The sequence below is a fragment of the Balaenoptera acutorostrata genome, chromosome 2 (assembly GCF_949987535.1).
Source record: "Balaenoptera acutorostrata chromosome 2, mBalAcu1.1, whole genome shotgun sequence".
Taxonomy (NCBI): Eukaryota; Metazoa; Chordata; class Mammalia; order Artiodactyla; family Balaenopteridae; genus Balaenoptera; species Balaenoptera acutorostrata.
The window spans coordinates 166,994,756-167,016,783 of record NC_080065.1 but is presented as its reverse complement, the minus strand read 5'-3'; the positions used below and the strand labels follow the sequence as shown (position 1 = coordinate 167,016,783).

Genomic DNA, 22,028 nt, shown 5'->3' with positions numbered 1-22,028 from the left:
CACTTAGGAAATATCAGAGGTTTTAGGATATGTGTGCCAGGAACAGTGGATGAAAACCAAATACATATTTCTTAATATAAATCACAATACCACACAGGGTCTTTTATGTAGGAAAATTTTAATTTTGACGAAATCCAGTTTTTAAGTTTTTCCTTTTATGGCTCTTGCTTTTGATGTCAAGTCTAAGAACTCTTTGAAATAGCTCTAGATCCCAAAGATTTTCTCCAGTTTTTTGTACTAAAAGATTTATGATTTTGTTTTACATTTAAGTCTGTAATCCATTTTGAGTGAAAAGACGTGAGGATTAATTCAAGGTTTGTTTTTTGCTCGTGCATGTCCAGTTGCTCCAGCAAGATTTGTTGAAAAGTCTGTCCTCCACTGAATTGCTTTTGCACTGGACAATTGGACAAATCTGTGTGGATTCTCTGTTGTTTTCATTGATCTGTGTGTCTGTGTTTCTGCCAGTATCACGTAGTTTTTGGAACTTGAAATAGGGTAATAATTCTTGAAATAGATAGACTGATTCCTCCTCTATAGTCTACTTCTTCAGAATGGTTTTAGCTATTCTAATTCTTTGGCCTTTCCATATACATTTTAGAATAATCTTATCTATAGTTACAAAAAATATTACTGGGGTTTTGATAACCTGTATGTCAAATTGGGGAGAACTGACGTCTTCAGTATGTAGAGTCTTCGAGTCAATGAACGTGTTATGTCTCTCTATCTATTTAGATTTTGATTTTTTTCATCACTGTTGTGTAGTTTTTGGTATAAAAGTCCTGTAAATGTTTTGTTAGATTTATACTTGATAATGTATTTTAAATTTTGCTGTCCATGTTTTCATTCCCAGTATATAGAAATATAATGGATTTTTGTATTTTTATTTTGTATCCTTCTACTTTGTTGAACCCAATTCTAGTTCTAGGAGTTGGTTTTTCTGTTTTTTGTAGATTTTTTGGTAATTAAAAAATTTTTTTCTATGTAGAAAATTGGTCACCTGCAAATAGGGAGAAGTTTATTTCTTTCCAATATGTATGTTTTTCTTTCCTTTTTCTTGCCTTATGGCACTGACCAGAACTTGCAGCACTGTGTTGAATAAGAGTTGTGAGAGCAGACATCCCCCCTTTTCCCTGATCTTAGAAAGTATTCTGTCTTCATTATTGAGTATAATGTTAGCATGGGTATTTTGTAGATGCCCTATCAATTTGAGGATTTTTCCTTCTATCCTTCTTTTTCTGAGAGTTTTAAATCATGAATGGGTATTTAATTTTGTCAAATGTTTGGTCTCCATCAGTTGATATGATGTGATATATAATTTTTCTTCTTTAGCCTGGTAATTAATTTTTGAATATTGAACCAGGCTTGCATTCCTGGAATAAAATCCGCTTGATCATGGTGTATAATTTGTTTATTGCTGATAAGTGTATGCTAATGTTTTAATGATTTTTGACTGTATTCATGAGAGATATTTGTCTGTAGTTTTGTTTTTTGTTTGTTTTATACTCACTTTGCCTGGTTTTGGTATCAAGGTGATATTAGCTTTATGAAATGAATTTGAAAGTGTTCCCTCATCTTCTGTTTTCCAGAAGAGATTCTGTAGAATTAGAGTTAATCCTTTTTTAAATGTTTAGTAGAATTTTTCAGTGCAGCAGTCTGGGTTGGAGATTTCTTTTCTGGTAGTTTTAAAATTATGAATTCATTTCCTTTACTAGGTGTAGTGCTATTAAATTATCTACTGGGTGAGTTGTGATGGTTGTGTTTTTCAGGGAAGTGGCCCATATCATCTGTGTTGTTAAATTTATGTATGTAGAGTTGTTTATAGTATTCCCTTATCCTTCTGATTTCTGTAGGGTCTGTAGTGATACCCTTATCCCCCTTTCGTTGTTGATATTGGTAATTTTTGTCTCTCTTTTTCTTTATCAGTCTTGGTTAAAGGTTCGTCAGTTTTATTGATCTTTTCAAAGAAACAGCTTTAAAATATTTTTCCTCCATTTTTCTGTTTTCATTTTCACTGATTTCTGCTCTTTAGTATTTCTACGCTGCTTTTTCTTTGGGTTTGTTTTACTCTTTTCCTCTTGGTTCTTAGGGTAGAAGCTTAGATTATTGAATTGGGACTTTTTTCTTCTGATGTATGCATTTAGTGCTGTAACTCTCCCTCTTGGCCCTGCTTTAGCTGTGTCCAGCAACAAATTTTATTTTCACTAGCTCAGTGCATATTGAAATTTCCCTTCAGACTCTCTCTTTGACCCATGGATCATTCAGAATTTTCCAAGTGTTTGCAGATTTTCCTATTGTCTTTCAGTTATTGATTTTTAGTGTCATTCCATTGTGGTTGAAGAATACATTCTACATAATTTCAGTTCTTTTAAATTTGTGGACATTTGGTTTTATGGCCCAGGATATGATCTGTCCTAGTATTTGTCCCTTGGCATTGGACAAGAGTTTTGTATTCTGCTGTTATTGTGTAGATGATGTATAAATAGCAATTAGAACCAATATATTTGTCTAGTATCTATTAGATTGATGGTATTGTGGACTTTTGTCTGGTTCTATCAATTTTTGAGAGAGGGGTGTTGACATCTTCAACTGTAATTGTAGAGTTCTCTATTGTCCTTTCAGTTCCATCAGTTTTTGGATGGAACTGTTTTTGCTTAAAATATTTTGCAGTTTTGTTGTTTGATAGATACACATTTAGAATTGCTAATTCTTCTTGGAGGATTGGCCCTTTATCGTTACATAAGGCCACTAGCAGTGTAGTGATTTTCTCTGAAATCTACTTGATCTGATATTAATATAGTCACTCCTGCTTTCCTCTGACTAATGTTTGCATGATTTTTTTCCATCCTTTTCCTTTCAACCTGCTTATATATATTTGAAGTGAGTTTCTTGTTGATAGCATATAGTTGGGTCATGTTTTTAAATTCACTCTGCCAATTTTCTGTCTTTTAATTGGTTTATTTAGACCATTTACATTTACTATAATTATTGATTTATTGGGGCTTACATCTGCCACTTTATTTTTTGTTTTCTGTTTGTTCTCCTTTTGTTTTTCTGTTTTTTTTCTTGCTTTCCTATGGGTTACTTGAGCATCTTTTTACATTTCCATTTTAATTTGTCTGTGATGTGTTTGAATTATCTTTTTCAGTGGTTGCTCTAGGTATTTCAGTGTATAAACTTAATTTATCAGTCTTCTGGTGTTACTACTTTACCAGTTTGAGTGACGTATAAAAACCATAACTCTTTTTATGACCTTTTATTTGCCTGCTCCCCCAATTAGCTGCCAAACATGATTTAGAAAACTTAAGAGAAGGAAAGCCTATTATATTTGCCCCCCCTTTATTAAACCATAATCTTTTTTCTTCCTTCCTGATATTCCAGGGTTCCTTCTATTATCATTTCCTTTCCATTTAGAGAACTTTCATTAATGGTTCTCTTAGGGGAGGGTCTGCTGGCAACAGAGTCTCTTAGTTCTCTGTCATCTGAAAGTGTCTTTGTTTCTCCTTCATTCCCAAAGGATATTTTCACTGGATATAGGATTCTGGGTTGACAGTTCTTTTCTTTCAGCACTTGAAAAATACCATGCCACTTTCTTCTGGTTTGTGATGAGAAATTTGTGGTTATTCATATTGTTTTTCCCCTACAGATAAGGTTGTTTTTCTCTGGCTGCCTTCAAGATTTTTTCCTTTGTCTTTAGTTTTCAGAAGTTTAATTATGATGTTGCTTGGTATAGATTCCTTTGGGTTTGTCCTGTTTGAATTTCTTGAATCTATAGGTTTAGGTTTCTTGCCAAATTGGGGGAGCTTTCACCATTTCTTTAGTACGTCTTCAGCCCTGTGCTCTTCTGCTTCCGTTGCTCTGAGGACATGAATGTTAAATTTTTTGTTGTAGTTCCACTGGTCCCTGAGGCTCTCTGTTCATTTATTTTTTTCAATCTGTTTCTGTTGTTCAGATTGCGTAATTCTAGTGTTATATCTTCCAGTTCACTGATTCTTTCCTCTGACCCTCCATTCTGCTGTTGAACCCATCCAACTGAGTTTTTTACTTCATTTATCCTATTTTACAGTTTTAATATTTCCATTTGGTTTTTTACATTTCATTTGTTTACCAAAACTTTCTTTTTGTTTACTGAGTCTTCTTGTTTTTTGTCGTTTTATTTCAGGCATGTTTGTAGTTTTTCATTGAAGCATTTTTATCATGCCTTCTCGGTTTTGCTCAGATCATTCTAATGTTTCTATCATCTCAGTGTTGGAATCTATTATCTTTTTCATTCAGTTTGAAATTTTCCTGGTTCTTGGTATGATTAGTGATTTTCATTTGAAGCTGGACATATTCACATTATGTTATAAGACTCTGGATCTTATTTAAACCTTTTTGCTGGCTTTCTCTAACACTGCTGTGGCAGGGAAAATGGAGAACACCATCTCCTTACTGCCAGGGGAGGCAGGAGTTAAGATTCCACTTAGCCTTTGTTGACACCTGAGGGTCAGCTGGGTGCAGGTGGCAGTTTTGGCTCCTTATGTGGTCTCCATAGTCACTGCATTGGGGTGACCTCATTACTGGTGGGAGATGGTAAAAGTCTTGACTCTCCTCAGCCTCCTCTGATGTCATCCCCAGAAAGGAGGTGGAAGAGCACCTCATTACTGCGGGTTGGGGTGGAAGTCCAGGCTTCCCTTCTTGGTCTCTGCTGACACCACAGGGCAGAGGAGGAGGTGCTTGTTACTGCCTGGAGGGGATAAAAGTCCCAGCTACCTTCTTGGCCTTCTCTGACCCTACCCCGCTAGGGGTGTTGGGGTACCTCCTTACTTCCTCATAAGGGTGGAAGTCTAAGCTCCCTGCTTGGTCTTTGCTGGCATGAGTAGAGAGGATGCCATGTATGTTTCTTTGGTGTTTAGCTGTAGTAGAGCTGTTACTATCTAAAAGTTTTGTTTTGTTAGGCTGCCCTTTCCTGGCCCTTTGGCATTTGTTGGAATTTTTTTTTCTGTACCCATTGGTGTGTCTGTGTTGCTGGCTTCTTAGCTCTGTGTCTGGGATATATGAGACAAAGAGTAAACCCAAGGAATTCACCACTGTGTTGTTCCTCAGGTCCTGAGGTCTCTGAACATTCTGCCTTCTTACCACATTTCAGAGTCTTACATTTCTTTACACATAATTAATGGGATTTTAGTTGTATTCAGCAGGAGAAATAGGGAAAAGTATGTTTACTTCATCTTTCCAGAAACGACTTCTCTCATTCACTTTTGTTCCTTAGTTCTGAGACTCAATATCATGTGTTAATTCCAGAATTGTATTGTACTTGTTAAGTTTACCCTATGTGTATTATTTTTCTAGGCAATGAAAAGTAGATTAATTTTAAATTTAAAGGAATTCCAAAGAACAAGCAGATGTTGGGGGAAATATACCATTTGGCTTCATGCATTTATTAGAGAGTCAAAAATAGATGTTTGGGTTTGGGGATCGTTTTTAATTTTATAGAAAGATCTTAGAAGGGAGGATCACATAGTTATAAGTACTCAGCAGTTACCTTTAAATACTTTTGCACTAGAAAGTAGTAAAAATACAGCAGTAATGTAGGTCTAGTTAGAATGGGATGCTTACCTGGTACTGAGAAGTTTTTTGGTTGACTTCATTTTCTCGAGATATCCTTAACAGGGTCCTGGTAACTTTCAGGTTATAGCTACCTGTCTCAAAGGATTGTGACTAAATGAAAATTTCAGGACTCTGGTAGCTGTAAAGAACTGTACACATATGGGGAATGATACTATTGTTACTTGTCTTCCTACAAATATATACTTTGCACTTATAGGAGCATGTTTTTACCTTTACAGTTCTTAAAATCCTAACTTAGGATTCTTCCCATCCGTGTAATCCAGCTTTTAATGAAGGATACTCCACTACCTCACAGGTCAGGGCATTTCATCTTAAATAATTCTAATGTTTAACAAACACTTCTATTCTGAGCTTGGTCCTCATTCTGCCTTTTGAGTCTACTCTTTCACAAGAGAAAAGGAAAAAAAACGCTTTTTTCTCTGTGTGGTGATCATTCTTATATTCCATACCTTTTTTTTTTTTTTTTAATTTGGAATGGCTAAGGTCTCTCATCATTTTACCTATCTTCCATCTATAGAATTTATTAGCCTTTCTTAAAATGGAGCATGGATAGGAACTTTGCTTTTGAAACAGTGTACTGTGCTGTTACTTGTACATAAGAAGTCCTTCTGAGAGAATTTGAGACTATTAACAATACATGTAAATCATTGCATTTGCTTTCATTTTTGGCACTTATGAAACAGTGATTGAATTTACCGTTGGATCACTGCCCTGGGGTTTCCCCCTTCATTAGTGGCTTAATCTTAAACCAAGTCTGTCCCATCCTGTTACTTTATTCATTAGAATTTTAAAAAATCTAAGTGCTAGACTGCATTTGTCATTAGGCTGTTTTCTTATTAACTTTGTAGCGTTCTTAAATTTTGATTCTGTGATTCATTATATTGGCTCTCACCTTTCCTTTGCCTAGTCCTTCTTCCACCTCTTCCCCAATCCAGTTTTACTCTCTTTTGATCATTATGAAAGTGTTGATGAGGCAGGGTCAGATGCAGAGCACTATTAGATATCTTCTATATTGACATCAGTCCATTAATAATCATTTTTTGGATACTTCTATAGAATGTATGAATGTATGAATGATTTTTATTCTTCACATCAAAAGCTGAAAAAAATAATGTTCTAGTTTGGTATGTTGCGTTAATATATAGTTTTTTATATACAGTTATATATATGGTTAATATATATAGTTAATATACATTGTTATAGATGATCTGATAATTTTGGCATATTTTTCAGTTTTGAAATATTTTAGTATTTGTCTTGGTTTCATTTTACCTATTTAAAAAACATTTCCAGGAAATCCACTTACCCAGGATATATTGAACCTCTATCTGGAACCAGATGGAACAAGAAGGCTACTGAACTATTTGCTTGATAATTTGGCAGGTACTGCAAAAAGAAGTAAGTGGTCATTTGATTAAACCGTTTTTTTTAGAAAGACATGTAAGAATATTGTTTAATTTTGTGTTTTATATTCAACTAGTTTCAACAGAACAACCACCTCCAAGATCTTGGATTATGTTACAAGAACCAGACAGAACACGGCCAACTGGTTGGTAGCCTAATTTTTTAAATCTTATTTTTACTTTTTCTTTGTAAACCTAATAGTATTGTTGGTATGCTTTAGATTTTGGGCAGTGTTACAGTAGAATGCTTAAGGTTGATTTGGTTTGGGAGATAATAACGAAGACTTGTTTACCTGGCCTCTATACTATGCTACGGAAAGTTTGGTATAAAGCAGTACTTCTCAACCAGACGCAATTTTATCCCCCCGAAGACATTTGGCAATGCCTGGAGATATATTTTGATTGTTAACAACTGGTAGAAGTGCTCTTGGCATCTTGTGGCTAGAGATCAGAGGTGCTGCTGTTGAGGAACTCTGCTCTAAAGTATTGATCAAATTCAGTTATAATAAATACACCAAAATCTTTCTATACTGTAAGTTTCCAAACTGTACTGTGTTCCAGATGTATTTGATAATACAAAAGTTTAAGATAGCCAAAACACCTACTTGAAAGAGAAATCGAACTAATGACCTCTAATCTCCTTTTAAAATTCTATGAAAATAGTTTGAGCACTTCTGTGATGTGTGCAACAGGATTTGGTCTATAATACCCCTTTTCTTTCATGTGAATTAATAGTAGTTGCTCTGTAGAAGAAAAGTAGAGATGCCTGTTAAGAAAACTACCTGTCACATTTCCACATTCTACATTAACAATTGTTGAAGTGGTGGAGGGAACATAGAAATGAGGAGCCCTGGTCTTAGAGGCTGAAGGACTTAAGATCGTATTCTGTTAGTTTTTGAACCTTCTGTGTGTACCTCTGTAGCAGGAGACACATTATTTATTTATATTATAATTTGTCCACATACCTGTCCTTCATTTATTTTCTAACATTACTTATGCCATGTCTGGAATATAGTAGCTTTTCAGTGAATATATATTGAATGAATAAAGTCAAACTTAGCATTTAAGTGAAAACTATTGAAATTAATTATGTTTTTTTTTTTCTGCCACGTGTGTGAATAAGTAAAGTTATCTTTCCTACAGCCTTGTTTTCTGTCATGTGCTATAATGTTCTTTGTGATAAATATGCGACCCGGCAGTTATATGGCTACTGTCCATCATGGGCACTAAATTGGGACTACAGGAAAAAGGCCATTATTCAAGAAATCTTGAGTTGCAATGCTGATGTCATAAGTCTTCAGGTAAGTCATCAGAAGAGCACTTGTTTAAATTGCAGAAATGCCCCAACATTGATCAAGCAAGGAACAGCTTGGGAACGCATTACACTGACACATTTGAAGTCCTAGCTTTAGCAGTTCTTAAAATATGGACTTTTTCTGTATTTAGTGAATTCTGGGAGCATTCACTGCCTGCTGTGCTTTGTAGCAGTGTGCTGCCAAATTAAGCAAATGGGTTAAGCTGGGTTTTAAGTGTTTGCTATGACAGCTAAATGTTTACTTTTTCCTCCCTGATCACCCTGTACACTATTTTTTAATTGGGTGGCAATGTTACTGAAATTGTGGCACTATCAAGGTATAATTTTGCTTTACTACCAGTGGTAATTGAATAGTTAGGTCAAAGTGGAAAGGGCATTGAACCTGGTGCACAGTAACTGGGTTCTCAGTCCAACTCTCATAATAACTTAGATGACCTTGGGCAAGTCACTCTCCTTGTGGCATGAAATTTGATCTGTGGAGTTCCTGTTACCTCTCTGATTTTTGTTCTACGCCAATTCTAAAATATAAGGAAATGTATATGCACAGGGGTGTATGTCTTTCTATTCTTTACTCCTAAACAACAAAGAATTGACCTTATCAACTGGTACCTGTAAAATGACAAGTAGGTGTTCTGATTGGTTTCAGGTAAATTACATCGAAAAAATGTAATTCTTCATTCTGCAGATCAGTCCTTTGAAATTATTTTAAGCTCTCAAACTGTACATATAAAGGTAATGCATAGGACTGATTTTTGTCTTATGAAATAACTCTGCTATTTACAATTTTTCAGGAGGTTGAAACAGAACAGTATTACAGTTTTTTTCTGGTAGAACTGAAAGAACGTGGCTATAATGGATTCTTTAGTCCTAAATCTAGAGCTAGGACAATGTCAGAACAAGAAAGAAAACATGTTGATGGCTGTGCAATATTCTTTAAGACAGAAAAGTAAGTCGTCTTCTTTCTTTCTTTCTTTTCTTTTTTTTGGCTGAGCCACATGGCATGCAGGATCTTAGTGCCCAGACCAGGCATCGAACCTTGCCTCCTGCAGTGGAAGTGCAGAATCCTAACTACTGGACCGCCAGGGAATTCCCAGTCATCTTATTTCTTAAAAAGAAAACTTTCTCTGTTTGCAGGGTGGGGGCCAAGGGAATGGAAATTAGTTGGCAAGTAAAAGAATGAGGCGTTACATTATTACTCAAGAAAACAGTACTGTTGACTTAGAGGGTTTTGTTTTGATTCATCAGAAATAGTGTTTTGGAGGACATGTTGAAAGTGCTGCTGTTTCTTCAGGTGTTTGCTAGGGTTTAACTCCAACTGTTACTTGAAACACCTTGTAATTGCATTCCCTCTGGGATGGTGGAGAGATTCTTAAGCCTGTACTTAGGAAGAGAATTATTTTAAAATTATAAGATGGAATTTTCCAATGTGAAACCTAAACAGAAGATGACTACATTATCTTAAGTTGTAAAAGTTTATCAGAATGTTATTTGTATCCGTAACAGGCTGAGAACAACTTAAATGGACATGGGAAGCTTGGTGTTAAGTGTGGAGGATTTTCCATAATGTAATTTACATGCCATCATATCTGTTAAGGAAGTTTGGGAAAATTGCATTTTCCACAAAGCTAATGTCTTGGTATTCTCAATTTTATATTTATGTGTGTGTTTTTGTTTTTGTTTTTGTTTTAGATTTACTTTGGTTCAGAAACACACTGTTGAATTTAATCAGCTAGCAATGGCAAATTCAGAAGGGTCTGAAGCTATGCTGAACAGAGTCATGACAAAAGATAACATTGGAGTTGCTGTACTGCTAGAACTTCGAAAGGAATTGATTGAAATGTCATGTGAGTGACCTTTCCACTTCCTATGAAATTGACCTCCAAAATTTAATAGAAAACAGAAAATTTGTTACATATTAATAGTCTTGTCTAACACCTGAAGAAACTCAGAATTTAAATCTTAGATTCTAAAACCTTATATCCATTTATCTTTACCACAAAGCTCAAGATGAGGAAGCATTGCCCAGAAAAGTATTTCAAATCTTAAAAGGGGTAAAGCCAAAGGAAAAAAACAGCTTTCTTTTCTCCTCAAGAATTTTTCACATAAAATGCTGAAGTAAATATTAGTTAAAATGACTGCTCAGAGAGAAGAACTCCATACACTTATATAATTTCTTGGCAACAAGAATATTCTGTATGCTGACTTCTTCTCTTCCTGACCTTTTAGTCATTATTTTAAAGGTCTTGAGTTTTGGAGAAATGGACCACTTATTTCAAATTAAATGTATATTTAGAGTGACCATCATGCTAAGAACTGAAAACTTCTGTCACTTGAGGAACAGCTGGAAATGGGGATATTTAATCTGAGGGATAGAAAAGATGAAAGATGGAACTTAGTGACTATCTTAAATATATCTTAAGAAAAAGGGTGTCAATTTAATTTTATGATGCTCAATTTAGGACATCTAGAAGACCAGAAGTTTTAAGGAGATGGAACTATTTAAAAATCAAGCTGTCCCAAATAGAATGGGCTGTCTCTGTTCAAGTACCCTATGCTGGAAGTACTCAACCGAGAGGTTAGATGTCTATTTCTCAGGTTTGTTGTAGGGTAGATTCAGTCATCAGGTGGGAGATTGTTAACTAAATTTTAGCCTTCTTTATTATTCCCAAGATTCTGAGATATTACTTGCTTTCAGACCCTGTGAGCATATATGGGGTTATGGACAGGTTTTGTTTGTTTGTTTTCTTTTTATCTAATATAGCTGGAAAGCCACCTCTTGGAACAGAAAAACAACTTATTCTCGTGGCTAATGCTCATATGCACTGGGACCCTGAATACTCTGATGTGAAGTTGGTTCAAACAATGATGTTCCTCTCAGAAGTGAAGAACATCATTGATAAAGCCTCGAGAAGCCTCCAGTCCAGTGCATTGGGAGAATTTGGAACTATTCCACTGGTGTTGTGTGCAGATCTTAATTCTTTGCCGGACTCTGGTAAAAACAAAACAAAACAATTCTGTTTTATATAGAATACTTACTGACTTAAAATGTTTTTGTAATGTGTTGTTTCTGATAATTACAAATTTAGTCAAAATGAAAATTCAGTTTATAGTGGCAGCTATGAATCAGGTTAAAAAAAATGTGTTGTGGAGTAGGGGAACCATTTTGATAATGAAATGGTATTATGAAAAACCTCAGGAGGAAGGATGTTAATCATCTTCAGTAAACATGTAGGTGATAACTTGAAGTAACTTATTAAAGAACATATAATTGTATTTCATTATCCCCAGGTTATATGTAATGCACACTCTGAAAAGGTTATTAAGACAGACTCTTTGGGATTCCAGCATGTGGTAATAAAATCCAGTTTAAATTTGACCATATATTAAAGGATCTCCAGTTTTGGTGGGCTTGATTAGAAAAATACACCTTAGGTGGAAATTGAGAGTTTTTTATTTACACAGATCAGGCAAGTGATTTTAACAAAAAAAGATCAAGAATCTTGATTTGTAATCACAAAGTAGAAGATTACAGAAAGCCTTATTCTTAAATACTTTTCCATAGATAGTACAGTGAGTAAAAACCATAGTCCTTGTAATATCAAACTGAGTATTTCTTTTTGTCTTTTAGCTCCTTGTTTATACTTTCTCACATGCACAAGAATACTTTTCCTTGGACTTACATGCATGCAAGAATGCGCACATTCACACATACACACACGCAGACATTCACACACTTGGAGTGGTTAAATTCAGTAGCACATCACTGCTATCACAATAGATGAGAGAATAGATAATAAGTTAGAAACTATGTTAAAATTCGTTTTCAGGGGAAATAAAGGTGTCTAAGATCCATAATTCTTCTTTCAAAGCCATCTGGGGATTACCGGCAATTTCTCTACATGCTTTGCATCCTCTTTTTAGCTACAAAGTATCTGAGGGGCCAAGACTCTTGTCAAATAATGCAGCTCTTAGGACCTATTTCCATGTTACAAAATATAGTATTTTAATAGCAAACACATGGGAAAGTGTACAGTCTTGTTAACTAATTAAATGAAAGTTAAATATTTGCAGAACCCATCTTATGCATCGCATATTGGAAAAATAGTGTCCAGGGATGGTGAAGTTGTTCTGTAACTCTTTCAGAGTTGGCTGTGTGTGTGTGTATACATTTTTCATTTTCACCAAGAACTTTATTGAACAGCATATTCACCGTTTTGTTCCACTACCTTCTGCCATTTTTCAGGCAACTTCATAATTCCATCTTCCCAAAACTTTTTATCTTTTTGCGCAAAGAACTGTTCCAGGTGCCTTTTACAGTCTTCCAGGGAATTGAAATTTTTTCCATTAAGAGAATTTTGTAAAGACTGAAATCAATGGAAATCCGAAGGTGCAATGTCTAGTGAATACGGCCGATGAATCAGAACTTCCCAGCCAAGCTGTAACAGTTTTTGCCTGGTCATCAAAGAAACATGCAGTCTTGCATTATCCTGATGGAAGATTATGCGTTTTCTGTTGACTAATTCCAGACGCTTTTTGTCGAGTGCTGCTTTCAGTTGGTCTAATTGGGAACAGTACTTGTTGGAATTTAATCGTTTGGTTTTCCGGAAGGAGCTTATAATAGAGGACTTCCTTCCAGTCCCACCATATATACAATATCATCTTCTTTGAATGAAGACCGGCCTTTGGTGTGGTTGGTGGTGGTTCATTTTGCTTGCCCCACGATCTTTTCCGTTCCACATGGTTGTACAGTATCCGCTTTTCATCAGCCGTCACAATTTGTTTTAAAAACGGAACATTTTCATTATATTTCGGTAGAGAATCACTCGCGGAAATTGGTCAAGAAGGTTTTTTTCACTTATGTGGAGCCCAAAAGTCAAAGCGATTAACATAACCAAGCTGGTGCAGATGATTTTCAATGCTTGATTTGGATATTTTGAGTATGTTGGCTATCTCCCTCATGGTACAACGTTGATTGTTCTCAGTTAATGTCTCTATTTGATCGCTATCAACTTCAACCGATCTACCCGACTGTGGAGCATTATCCAGTGAGAAATCTGCAGCACGAAACTTTGCAAACCACTTTTGACACGTTCAGTCAATCACAGCACGTTCTCCATACACTGCACAAATCATTTTTTTGCGTTTCAGTTGCATTTTTACCTTTGTTGAAATAATAAGGCATAATATGCTGAAAATGTTGCTTTTTTTCTTCCATCTTCAATATTAAAATGGCTACACAAAAATTCACCAATTTTGAGAATTTTTTTTTTAAATGCACGCTGATATGACAGCTGTCACATACAATCTAACAAAATCGTTTCGAATGAAGTTAAGTGCTACTGGAGCCATCTTACAGAAAACACTGAAAGAACTTTTTGGCCAACCCAATGTATATTTAGGCACAATGAATCCTAATCTTGGTATTTTATACTAAGCATAGCAGAAACCTACATACTAAGATGTTGATTATAGTATTCTTTTTTTTTTAAGGTAGAAATAACATGAATTTAAAAAAAATAAGGAACTAGCTTAAATACTATACATCAGCCCAGTTGTATTATGCAATCATTAAAAAAAAATAATTGAGAAGACATATGAACATAAGTTCATGTGATACAGTATAGAATATTCAGTATACTGTGATTAAAACCATGTAAAAATGGGTTTATACAAGTTTTGGCAAATGTGAAAAACAGTGAAACATTTTAGAAAGTGGGACTATGTATGATTTAAAACTTTACTACAGAATTATGTTTTTAGTTATGTGTTGTACGCTGTGTATTATACTTGACAGTGCAAAAAGTACATTTATTTTCATTATAGGTGTTGTGGAATATTTGAGCACTGGTGGAGTAGAAACAAATCATAAAGACTTTAAGGAACTGAGATATAATGAAAGTCTTACAAAATTCAGTTGTAATGGGAAAAATGGGACAACCAATGGAAGGATCACTCATGGTTTCAAGTTGAAGAGTGCCTATGAGAGTGGCCTGATGCCTTACACAAATTACACGTTTGATTTTAAGGTGAGTTCAGAGATAATAAACTTTTAAAGCCTTCATTTTTTTAAAGTGTCTTATAACTTTATGATGGCTTTAAATGTTAATGCTCAGAATGGGATTAAGCCATCTCGAATTAGTTGACAGCAGCATTCTTTTATTACTCTTAATGTAGAATTCCATGTGATTAGAGTCCCATCCCTACTTTATAGATACCTATTAGAATCATTTCCAAGGTAAGAAATCAGATGAAATAATGATAGTAAATCCTGAGTTAACTGTCACCTTTTTGGGACAATTTTTTTTTTTATATAGGCTCATTACTAACAGCTGGATATGCAGGACCATCGTATTTAATTTGCTGTCAGTTGAGATGAGGTGTTCCATCTCTATTTCAGTTTAACTGAAACTGTACTGCTTGAGAACCCAAATGTCGTTTATTATTAGCCATTTTTAAATTTCTAGTATATATATTATTTATATGCCTTGTTACAATTAATGGATTACAATATGGAGCCTTTTCCTTAGTAATTCTCCTCATTTTTATTATCTGTGGTTGTTTAGGACTTGAGTTCAACTGTCCTTTTTAGCTACCTTTTGCATTTATGCTCTCTAAAATCCTAGTTTTCCATTTCTAACCTGCTGAGAAAATAATCATTCGGGTTAGATTGTCTATTAGAATAGTGTAAATACTTGTGTTAACTGGTTCTTAATTTTAGAGGGGAGGTTGTTTAGACTCCTTTGAGAAACTGTTGAAAACTGACAATTTTTTTTATTTGGCTTTGGAGGATCCACAGTACTGTAGATAATGATTTAACCCTGGGAACAGATGAGTGTGTAGAGTTGAAGAGAGACTGGAGTAGACTGGGGAAAACTAACATGTAAATGACAGTAACCAGAGAGGTGGAAAACCAGGACAGTATAGGAACTTAAATGCCAAGGAAAGAAAGCCTTTCTAGGGAAAGAGGTGTGAGTGTTAAGCTTCAGAAAGATATTGATAAAGAGTTGTTTCGCTGGAGAGCTAGTCAGAGAAACTAGAATATGATGAGTTGGAGAATAACTGAGCAATGATGTAGGAAAAACCAACTTTTAGATTCTTATTTCAAGCAGGTTGATTGAAGAAGAGGTGAGGGTGATAATTAAAAGGTGGGAGAGATTAGGGATTTTTTTTTTTCCCTCTTGTTCCTGCTCCTGATAGAAAGTTAGGAAGAAGACTCTTGAACATGCTTAAATGCTCTTGGCCAAGAGCATGTAAAGGAGAGTCTGAAGTTATAGGGAGGAAAGGAGCAAACCAGGAGTAACCTAGCTGTGTGCCAGATGCTGCGCCAGGGTACTGTCGAGGGTGTTAAGAGCCGAGACAGCCTGGCCCTCGTGGAATCACGATCTGGTGGGAGAGGTGGGTCTCAACCACACAAATGAGTATGTAGCTACAGCTTGGGGTGTGCGTTAGCAAGGGAAAAGAATCAGAGGTGGTAGGAACTATTAAGTGGGTGAGGGCAGGATTCAGGAAGGCCTTGGGAAAGTGATTACACTTGGCACTTGAAGGTTGAGAAGGAGTTAGCCAGTTGACAAGTAGAAGATAGTGTTCCAGACATGTGTGGAGGCCCTGGGGCAGGAAAGAGCTTGGTGCCTACAAGGAATGTACCCCACTTCACACACACCTCCCTACTCCCCAAAAAGGGCTAGTATGGCAATGGAGTAGTGAGCAAGGAAAAGTGTCACAAATTAAGTTAGGAAAGAGAAGCAGAGGCCCTATCATGAAGGATTCTTTAGGTCTTGTTAAAGATTTTGAAAAGATCCAGATAGGAGGAAGAATGATTATCATCCCTAAACTTTCTTCATTCTCACATTTGGGGATGCCGTTTGGTTTAGGTAGTATTGCCTTTTCCTACAGGCTAATAAGTTTCTTTGTTTGACTCTAAGGATATGTCTTGAAAGTTCTCAGTATTCAAGTGTTATCTTATGTGGGGCCTTGTCTTTTTTTTCTTTTTACCTTCTGTTTTTCAGGGTATAATTGACTACATCTTCTATTCTAAACCTCAGCTGAACACTTTAGGCATCCTGGGACCTCTGGACCACCATTGGCTAGTTGAGAACAATATCAGCGGCTGCCCACACCCACTCATCCCCTCTGACCACTTCTCACTTTTTGCACAACTGGAGCTCTTACTGCCTTTCCTGCCCCAAGTTAACGGCATTCACCTTCCTGGCAGGAGGTAGTCAAGTACCTTCAGAGGATGACCTCAGTTTCACTCATAAACTCGTAAAAAATCTGAATATAGGGGAGTGAGGTATGGCCACTAGGGATTTTTTTTTTTCTTAATGATAATTTGAGTTTTCAATCTGATTATTTGATAAGGATATAGTATGAAAGCCAGGTGCTAGCAAACAGACAAATTCTGAGCCCGATATGCTTTATATACTGTTAGACAGGGACTGGTGTGTTTGCACCTATCTTTAATTTGTTACAAGTAATTTTCCTGTTTCTTCTATCCAATATAATATTTTCATGCCTTGAAATAGGAAAATGTTTGAACAGCATATTCTCTTTGCACAGAAATCTGTAGCACTACTTTTTTGAGGCCAGTAATAACATCCAGAGATCATTCTTCCATACTTTACTCCCTCCTTTTTCAGACTTGTTTGTAAAATATAGAATTTAAATTTAGCCTTTATGATTGTATATGATCCATAGAAGACCTGATTTATGAAATTTTGTACTAAAAAAATCAGATTTGGAAATGATTGTATTGTAATCTAAGGCTAAGTTTTTTTTACCTGTTTCATGTGTTATAAAGGCCAGCTTGTAAAAGAAGTTGCAACAGACCTTCTCTGCTGATGATTTGCACTGTTAGGGTTTTGTTAGCCCTTTTGTACTACTTTGTTTTTAAATTGAGAACATTGCTCTTTAAATCTAAATCTGTTTAAAGTTTAGGACATTTTCTTGGACCAGAGGCAACTTACCCATGAATTCCTGGGTTTTTACAAAAAACTATCTACCAGGACAGATAAGCTGAGCAGTGAATGATCTGTAGGCATTATGGACTGAATGTAATGGTTGATATATGTACATTCTGATATTTTTAAATCCTCAGCTTTTTTAAGTTACAGAATTACAGCTGCTTAGGGACAGCTTCTTAACTCCTTTTTGAGACATTTCCTGTCCTATCTCCACTGTGCCTGCCTGAATTTGTTCTCACCAAGCACTGCCTGTGCATGCAGAGAAAATCTGTGCATCCTCTTTTATATTTTTAAATACTGTTTAACATTTGTCAGAGTTTTATGAAAATGCTTTTGTATGGGCTGTGGCTTTTTTTCCATTGTGAAGCATTGAATATCACGTTTTGGAACATGTTCATAGGGTGGGTCCCTGGGTCTTTACTCACCAGACCCAAGCACTGCTTCTTGGTGTCATTGCACAGTGCTGTTCATCACCCAGAGTACTACTATCATGTGAATTCTTTTTGTTTTCCATGTATTCCTTAGTTTCCATGTTTTTTAGAAATCATTCCTTTAAAAAAAAAGTAATTTTCCGTTTATGAAGCAGTATAAAATAAATGAGATGTACTTTCAAAACAGGTCCCTAAGACAATACTTCAGATCATTTTAAAAGTGACTAAGTCATTTTAACATGTCAACCAAGATAAAAGTTATATTATACCTTGTATTTTGCCCATAGTGCTGTTAGTAGAGATTAAAGCCAGCTTTAACTTCGCAAAGTTAACTCCTATATGTTCTGTTCTCATTCATTCATTCTCTCCAAAAAATCAAATGAATTCACAGGGAACTTGGTCTAACTGCTTTTGTTTCAACTGCAGGCAGGGGAGCAAAAGGACACCATGTATGTGAGCATTAAGAAAAGAAATTGTTGAATGTTAATAACAGTTTTTATACAGAGTGAGTCATTTTGGATAATGACTTAAAATTTTATGAAAAATGTTTAGCACTTAAATGTGCTTATTCTGTTTTTAAGAGAAAATAAAATCACATACTGTTTAAGTAAATGATTCTTTTTTTTTTTTCTTTTTCTTTTTCTTTAAAAAAAAGAAAAAATTCTCCAAAAGGTTTTGATCTTGAATCTTTGTCTGGGACCTGGTTTTTCCTTTGAAGGTTTTTTTTTTTTTTTTAACATTTTGTTGTGATGGTTTTTTATTTTTTGCTTTTTGTTTTAAGTTGTGCTGGCACCGAACACATCCAGTTTATAGTCAGTACATTGGAAAGTTGGTATTACTGATATAGAACCAATGCATAACTTTTATGGGGTTTCTTTCTGGGTTTTTTGTTTTGTTTGTAAAGTGTGAATAAAAGGTGTGTTTACTCATTTATCCTAAACACTGTGTTGGTAATGTGCATCATGACAATTTCCAGCAAGGGCAAGCTGGAGCTGGTTGGACTGATGAGATGAAGGAAACTGCTTTTCCTATGATCTGCATTATGTAATAACAGGTCCAGAGAGCTTTATGGAAGGGGAAGGGGAGAAGCACTTACTCTGTTTATGGAGGATATATTCTTTTCATAGATGCTGGAACTAGAGTGCACTTGTTAGATGCTAAAGGTTTGAGCTTTACACAAAATGTTTTCATCTGTGTTTGTTATTGTCTACAAAATATTTGAATTTGGGGGCAGCATAGTAAGATATAATGGCCTGTTACGTCTTGAAAATATTTGTTCTTGCCTCTTCTAGGCAGACTGCATTCTGTGGCAGACTACCTTCTGTGGGTCAGTTTGAACAGCTTCTCCACCTTATTAGATAGTGATAAATTGAACCAAGAGTGTAGATTTACAATTGTAACCTTTAAAAGAGAGAAAAATATTTTAAGTCTATAGGGAATAAATGGTCACACCAAAATAGACTGTTAAGCAAGCATTTGTGTTTTAAATATTTTCTGTGTCCTGAATAATTTCCAATAATCCGTACTCCCTAAAATGCAATAAAAACTAGTATGTTTTCACAGTATAGGTTTTCTTCAAAAATTCTGTAACAAATACATTTAATGTGGTGTTGCCATAATGTAATTTCAGTATTCTTTCTGGATAAATCCATTTTATTGAATGTTTTACAGAAAATTTGGGGTATATTTTCTGTTTTTAATGATCAGAAATTTGGAGGCGATCAGTTCCTTGTAAATCTCCTGAAGTACAGTTTACTGTATTAGTGATAATTATTTATGCTTTAAGAATTTAAACAATGTTCATCAAAATTAATTTATGGCATAATTTAAACTAAAGTTGTAGAAATAAATTGTTGATTGCGACTTTAATAGTCCTAGAAGATAGGCAGGGAACATCTCCAAGAAATGTGCTTTTATTTTTACTTGATTTGGTGACAGCCAGGAAAACTTATTTTGAGTTAGCACTTTGAAACCTAAGGACATTATTAAATTGGGTGGAATGCACTTCTAAATGTTGAAATTAAAATTTCAAAGCTCTTAAAAGATTTCTGGTTTTCAATAATAAATTCCAATTTTAGTATTCCATTTTTTACTATTTAAACTTACGGAATTAGTTTCCATAGTGACTTTTAAGGTTTTGGGGTCATGCTATATAAGTATAAAAGCCAACCTAAGCAAAACAGTTATAACAATTTGCTCTTTTAATGAACCAATAAGAATACCCGGTACAAATGCTGCAGATAATTCAAAGAAAGCCTTTAGCAAGTGTTTCTCCCCTACTTGTAAACAGTATTTTGAGATGTTCACTTTGCTCTTCTTTTTGGTTACATAAATTTTAGTAACCAGTATGTTGAAGTAGTGTTTAAAATAGAATATCTAGTCTTTATTTACAGTACATTAAATTGTGTAATGCACTGGACTAAGTTTTGTTTACCATTCATGTAACAAAACCCAGCACATTATCTGCACTAAGCTCAAAGAATGTCCCATTTGCCTAGGCAGCTCTTTGATAAGGGTAGTGGGAAACTGAATATGACCTATGGACTGGTGGTAACAAGGGCTTTTACTCTTCTTTTCAGTGGAACCTTCTTGGTCAAATTGTAACTAGCTAGTATTATATTTATATACAGGGTCTCTTTTCTTTACCGATGTATTTTCCTACTCATAGTCAACCAATAAATTCAATTATCTGTTTCAAATATTTTTAAAGTGTAATTTGTATAGCTGTAGTATTGAGGTTTGAGAAAATATGTGTTAATCAGCAGACCACCTATTTAAAATTCTGAGTCATCTGGGACAGGGTTATAACTCACCCTTTGAAAGGGAAGAGTGAATGGGGACAGTGCCATGATATAGGGAGATGGTGCAAACTTAAGGATCTCCTTATTGGCTGTGTTATTCTGCATAGCACTCATATCTTTGCCAAAGTTCAATTTTATATTTAGGCAACTGATGATCCTTTTGTATTTAGGAATTTTGTTGTTGTTACCATATACCTCATAGTATAAGAAATGGGCTCATGTGTCTTTCATCCTTTGGAAGGAGGTTGACATATTTTGAATAAATGCTTTTAATACAGTAGCAAACATTGTATTGGTGGGGTTATATTAATTCATTAAATGTTTTAATTGTTACATGTATAGTTTGTTGTATATATAAACTTTAAAATTGTCTGACTTCCCAACTCTTCAGAGCATTGAGTCCATTTTTAGAAACTACTTCTTTAACAAATAAATGTAAATTTTTATATAGATGCTGGGAAAAAAATCCTTTAAAATCACAGCACAATTAGATAAAATGAATGTTTGCTGAGATGTCCAGTTTTTAAAGTAGGCATTTTCTACCTAATCCTTAATATATAATTTTATCTCTATAACAGAATTCTTGTTCTTCCTTATGATTGCCAAAAAAATGTTGTAGAAGTTAATGAAATATGCCCATATTTATAAATTCTAGTTAATGTTCTGTGGAGGAACAAGTGTCTAAGGAAACATGAACTGAAATATATGCAATAAAGTTTTTAGGTTTTAGGTAACAATTTTATATATATTGAGAATTCCCTTCTTTGAGTATTATTTATGTATTCAAATTTAAATTGAGTTTCAAATAAGCTTTCATAAATACTTTAAAGGCAATTTTAATATACAGGTTATATATTATAAGAATCCTATAGAAGATAGTTTTTACTAGAATTTTACAAGAATTTTAGGCTATTTCTATAAGTTAATAATTTGCTCCAAATAATAAAAAATGTTCTAGATAGATTGTTCCTCAAATGAGTCTAACCAACTAGTCTATAGCTAGGAATTGAGAAGACTGCTGGATTACCAGGTGACTTGAAGACCAGTTTCTACAGTTACTTTAGCAACATTGACAGTTTAATAAATCAAATGAGTAGGGAGATGTCCATTTTCTCATTTTCTTTGAACTGCACACTTCTGTTCACTCTAATCTACTCAAAAGCTATTAAATTATTTTGGGCCCATTGTGAGAAACTTTGTTCGCTACACCAACGTGACTGGAGATGGTGGTCTCAAGAGCTCCTACTGCCAGATACTTTTCAGGCTTACTAGCAAAGTGAATTTAAGCTGTGGGGTCCCAGAGAGCCAACTCAGCATGACTGCTTCATTAATTTATTAATGACTTTTGACTGCCAACCCTATAGCCCTGGTGATTTCAGTATCTCCCCTTCATGGCAGTCCTGCTAGTGCTATTTTTTTCCAAGCTTTGTGTAATTCTTGAAAGCCTGATCCATGAAAGACATCGAAAAGGGACGCTGGTGTGATCAAATTCAGGCAGAAGAAAGCTGCAA

The 22,028-nt window shown here is 35.0% G+C and overlaps 1 protein-coding gene across 7 annotated transcripts in view; it reads left to right on the top strand.

Moving 5' to 3' along the window:
• CNOT6 (CCR4-NOT transcription complex subunit 6) overlaps positions 1-22,028 on the top strand; it is a 71,849-nt gene that overhangs the window by 46,926 nt on the left and 2,895 nt on the right. For 3 of the 7 annotated variants that reach the window (XM_057540974.1, XM_007169832.2, XM_057540975.1), the window contains 8 exons: positions 6,901-7,005; positions 7,088-7,156; positions 8,154-8,311; positions 9,117-9,271; positions 10,015-10,169; positions 11,087-11,317; positions 14,149-14,351; positions 16,332-18,428. In XM_057540974.1, coding sequence (XP_057396957.1) covers positions 6,901-7,005; positions 7,088-7,156; positions 8,154-8,311; positions 9,117-9,271; positions 10,015-10,169; positions 11,087-11,317; positions 14,149-14,351; positions 16,332-16,544 — 1,289 coding nt within the window. In that variant the 3' untranslated portion in view covers positions 16,545-18,428. Of the gene's footprint in view, positions 1-6,900; positions 7,006-7,087; positions 7,157-8,153; positions 8,312-9,116; positions 9,272-10,014; positions 10,170-11,086; positions 11,318-14,148; positions 14,352-16,331; positions 18,429-22,028 lie in introns of those variants that run through there. The other 4 variants (XM_057540976.1, XM_007169833.3, XM_007169834.3 and 1 more) reach the window with 3 other exon arrangements.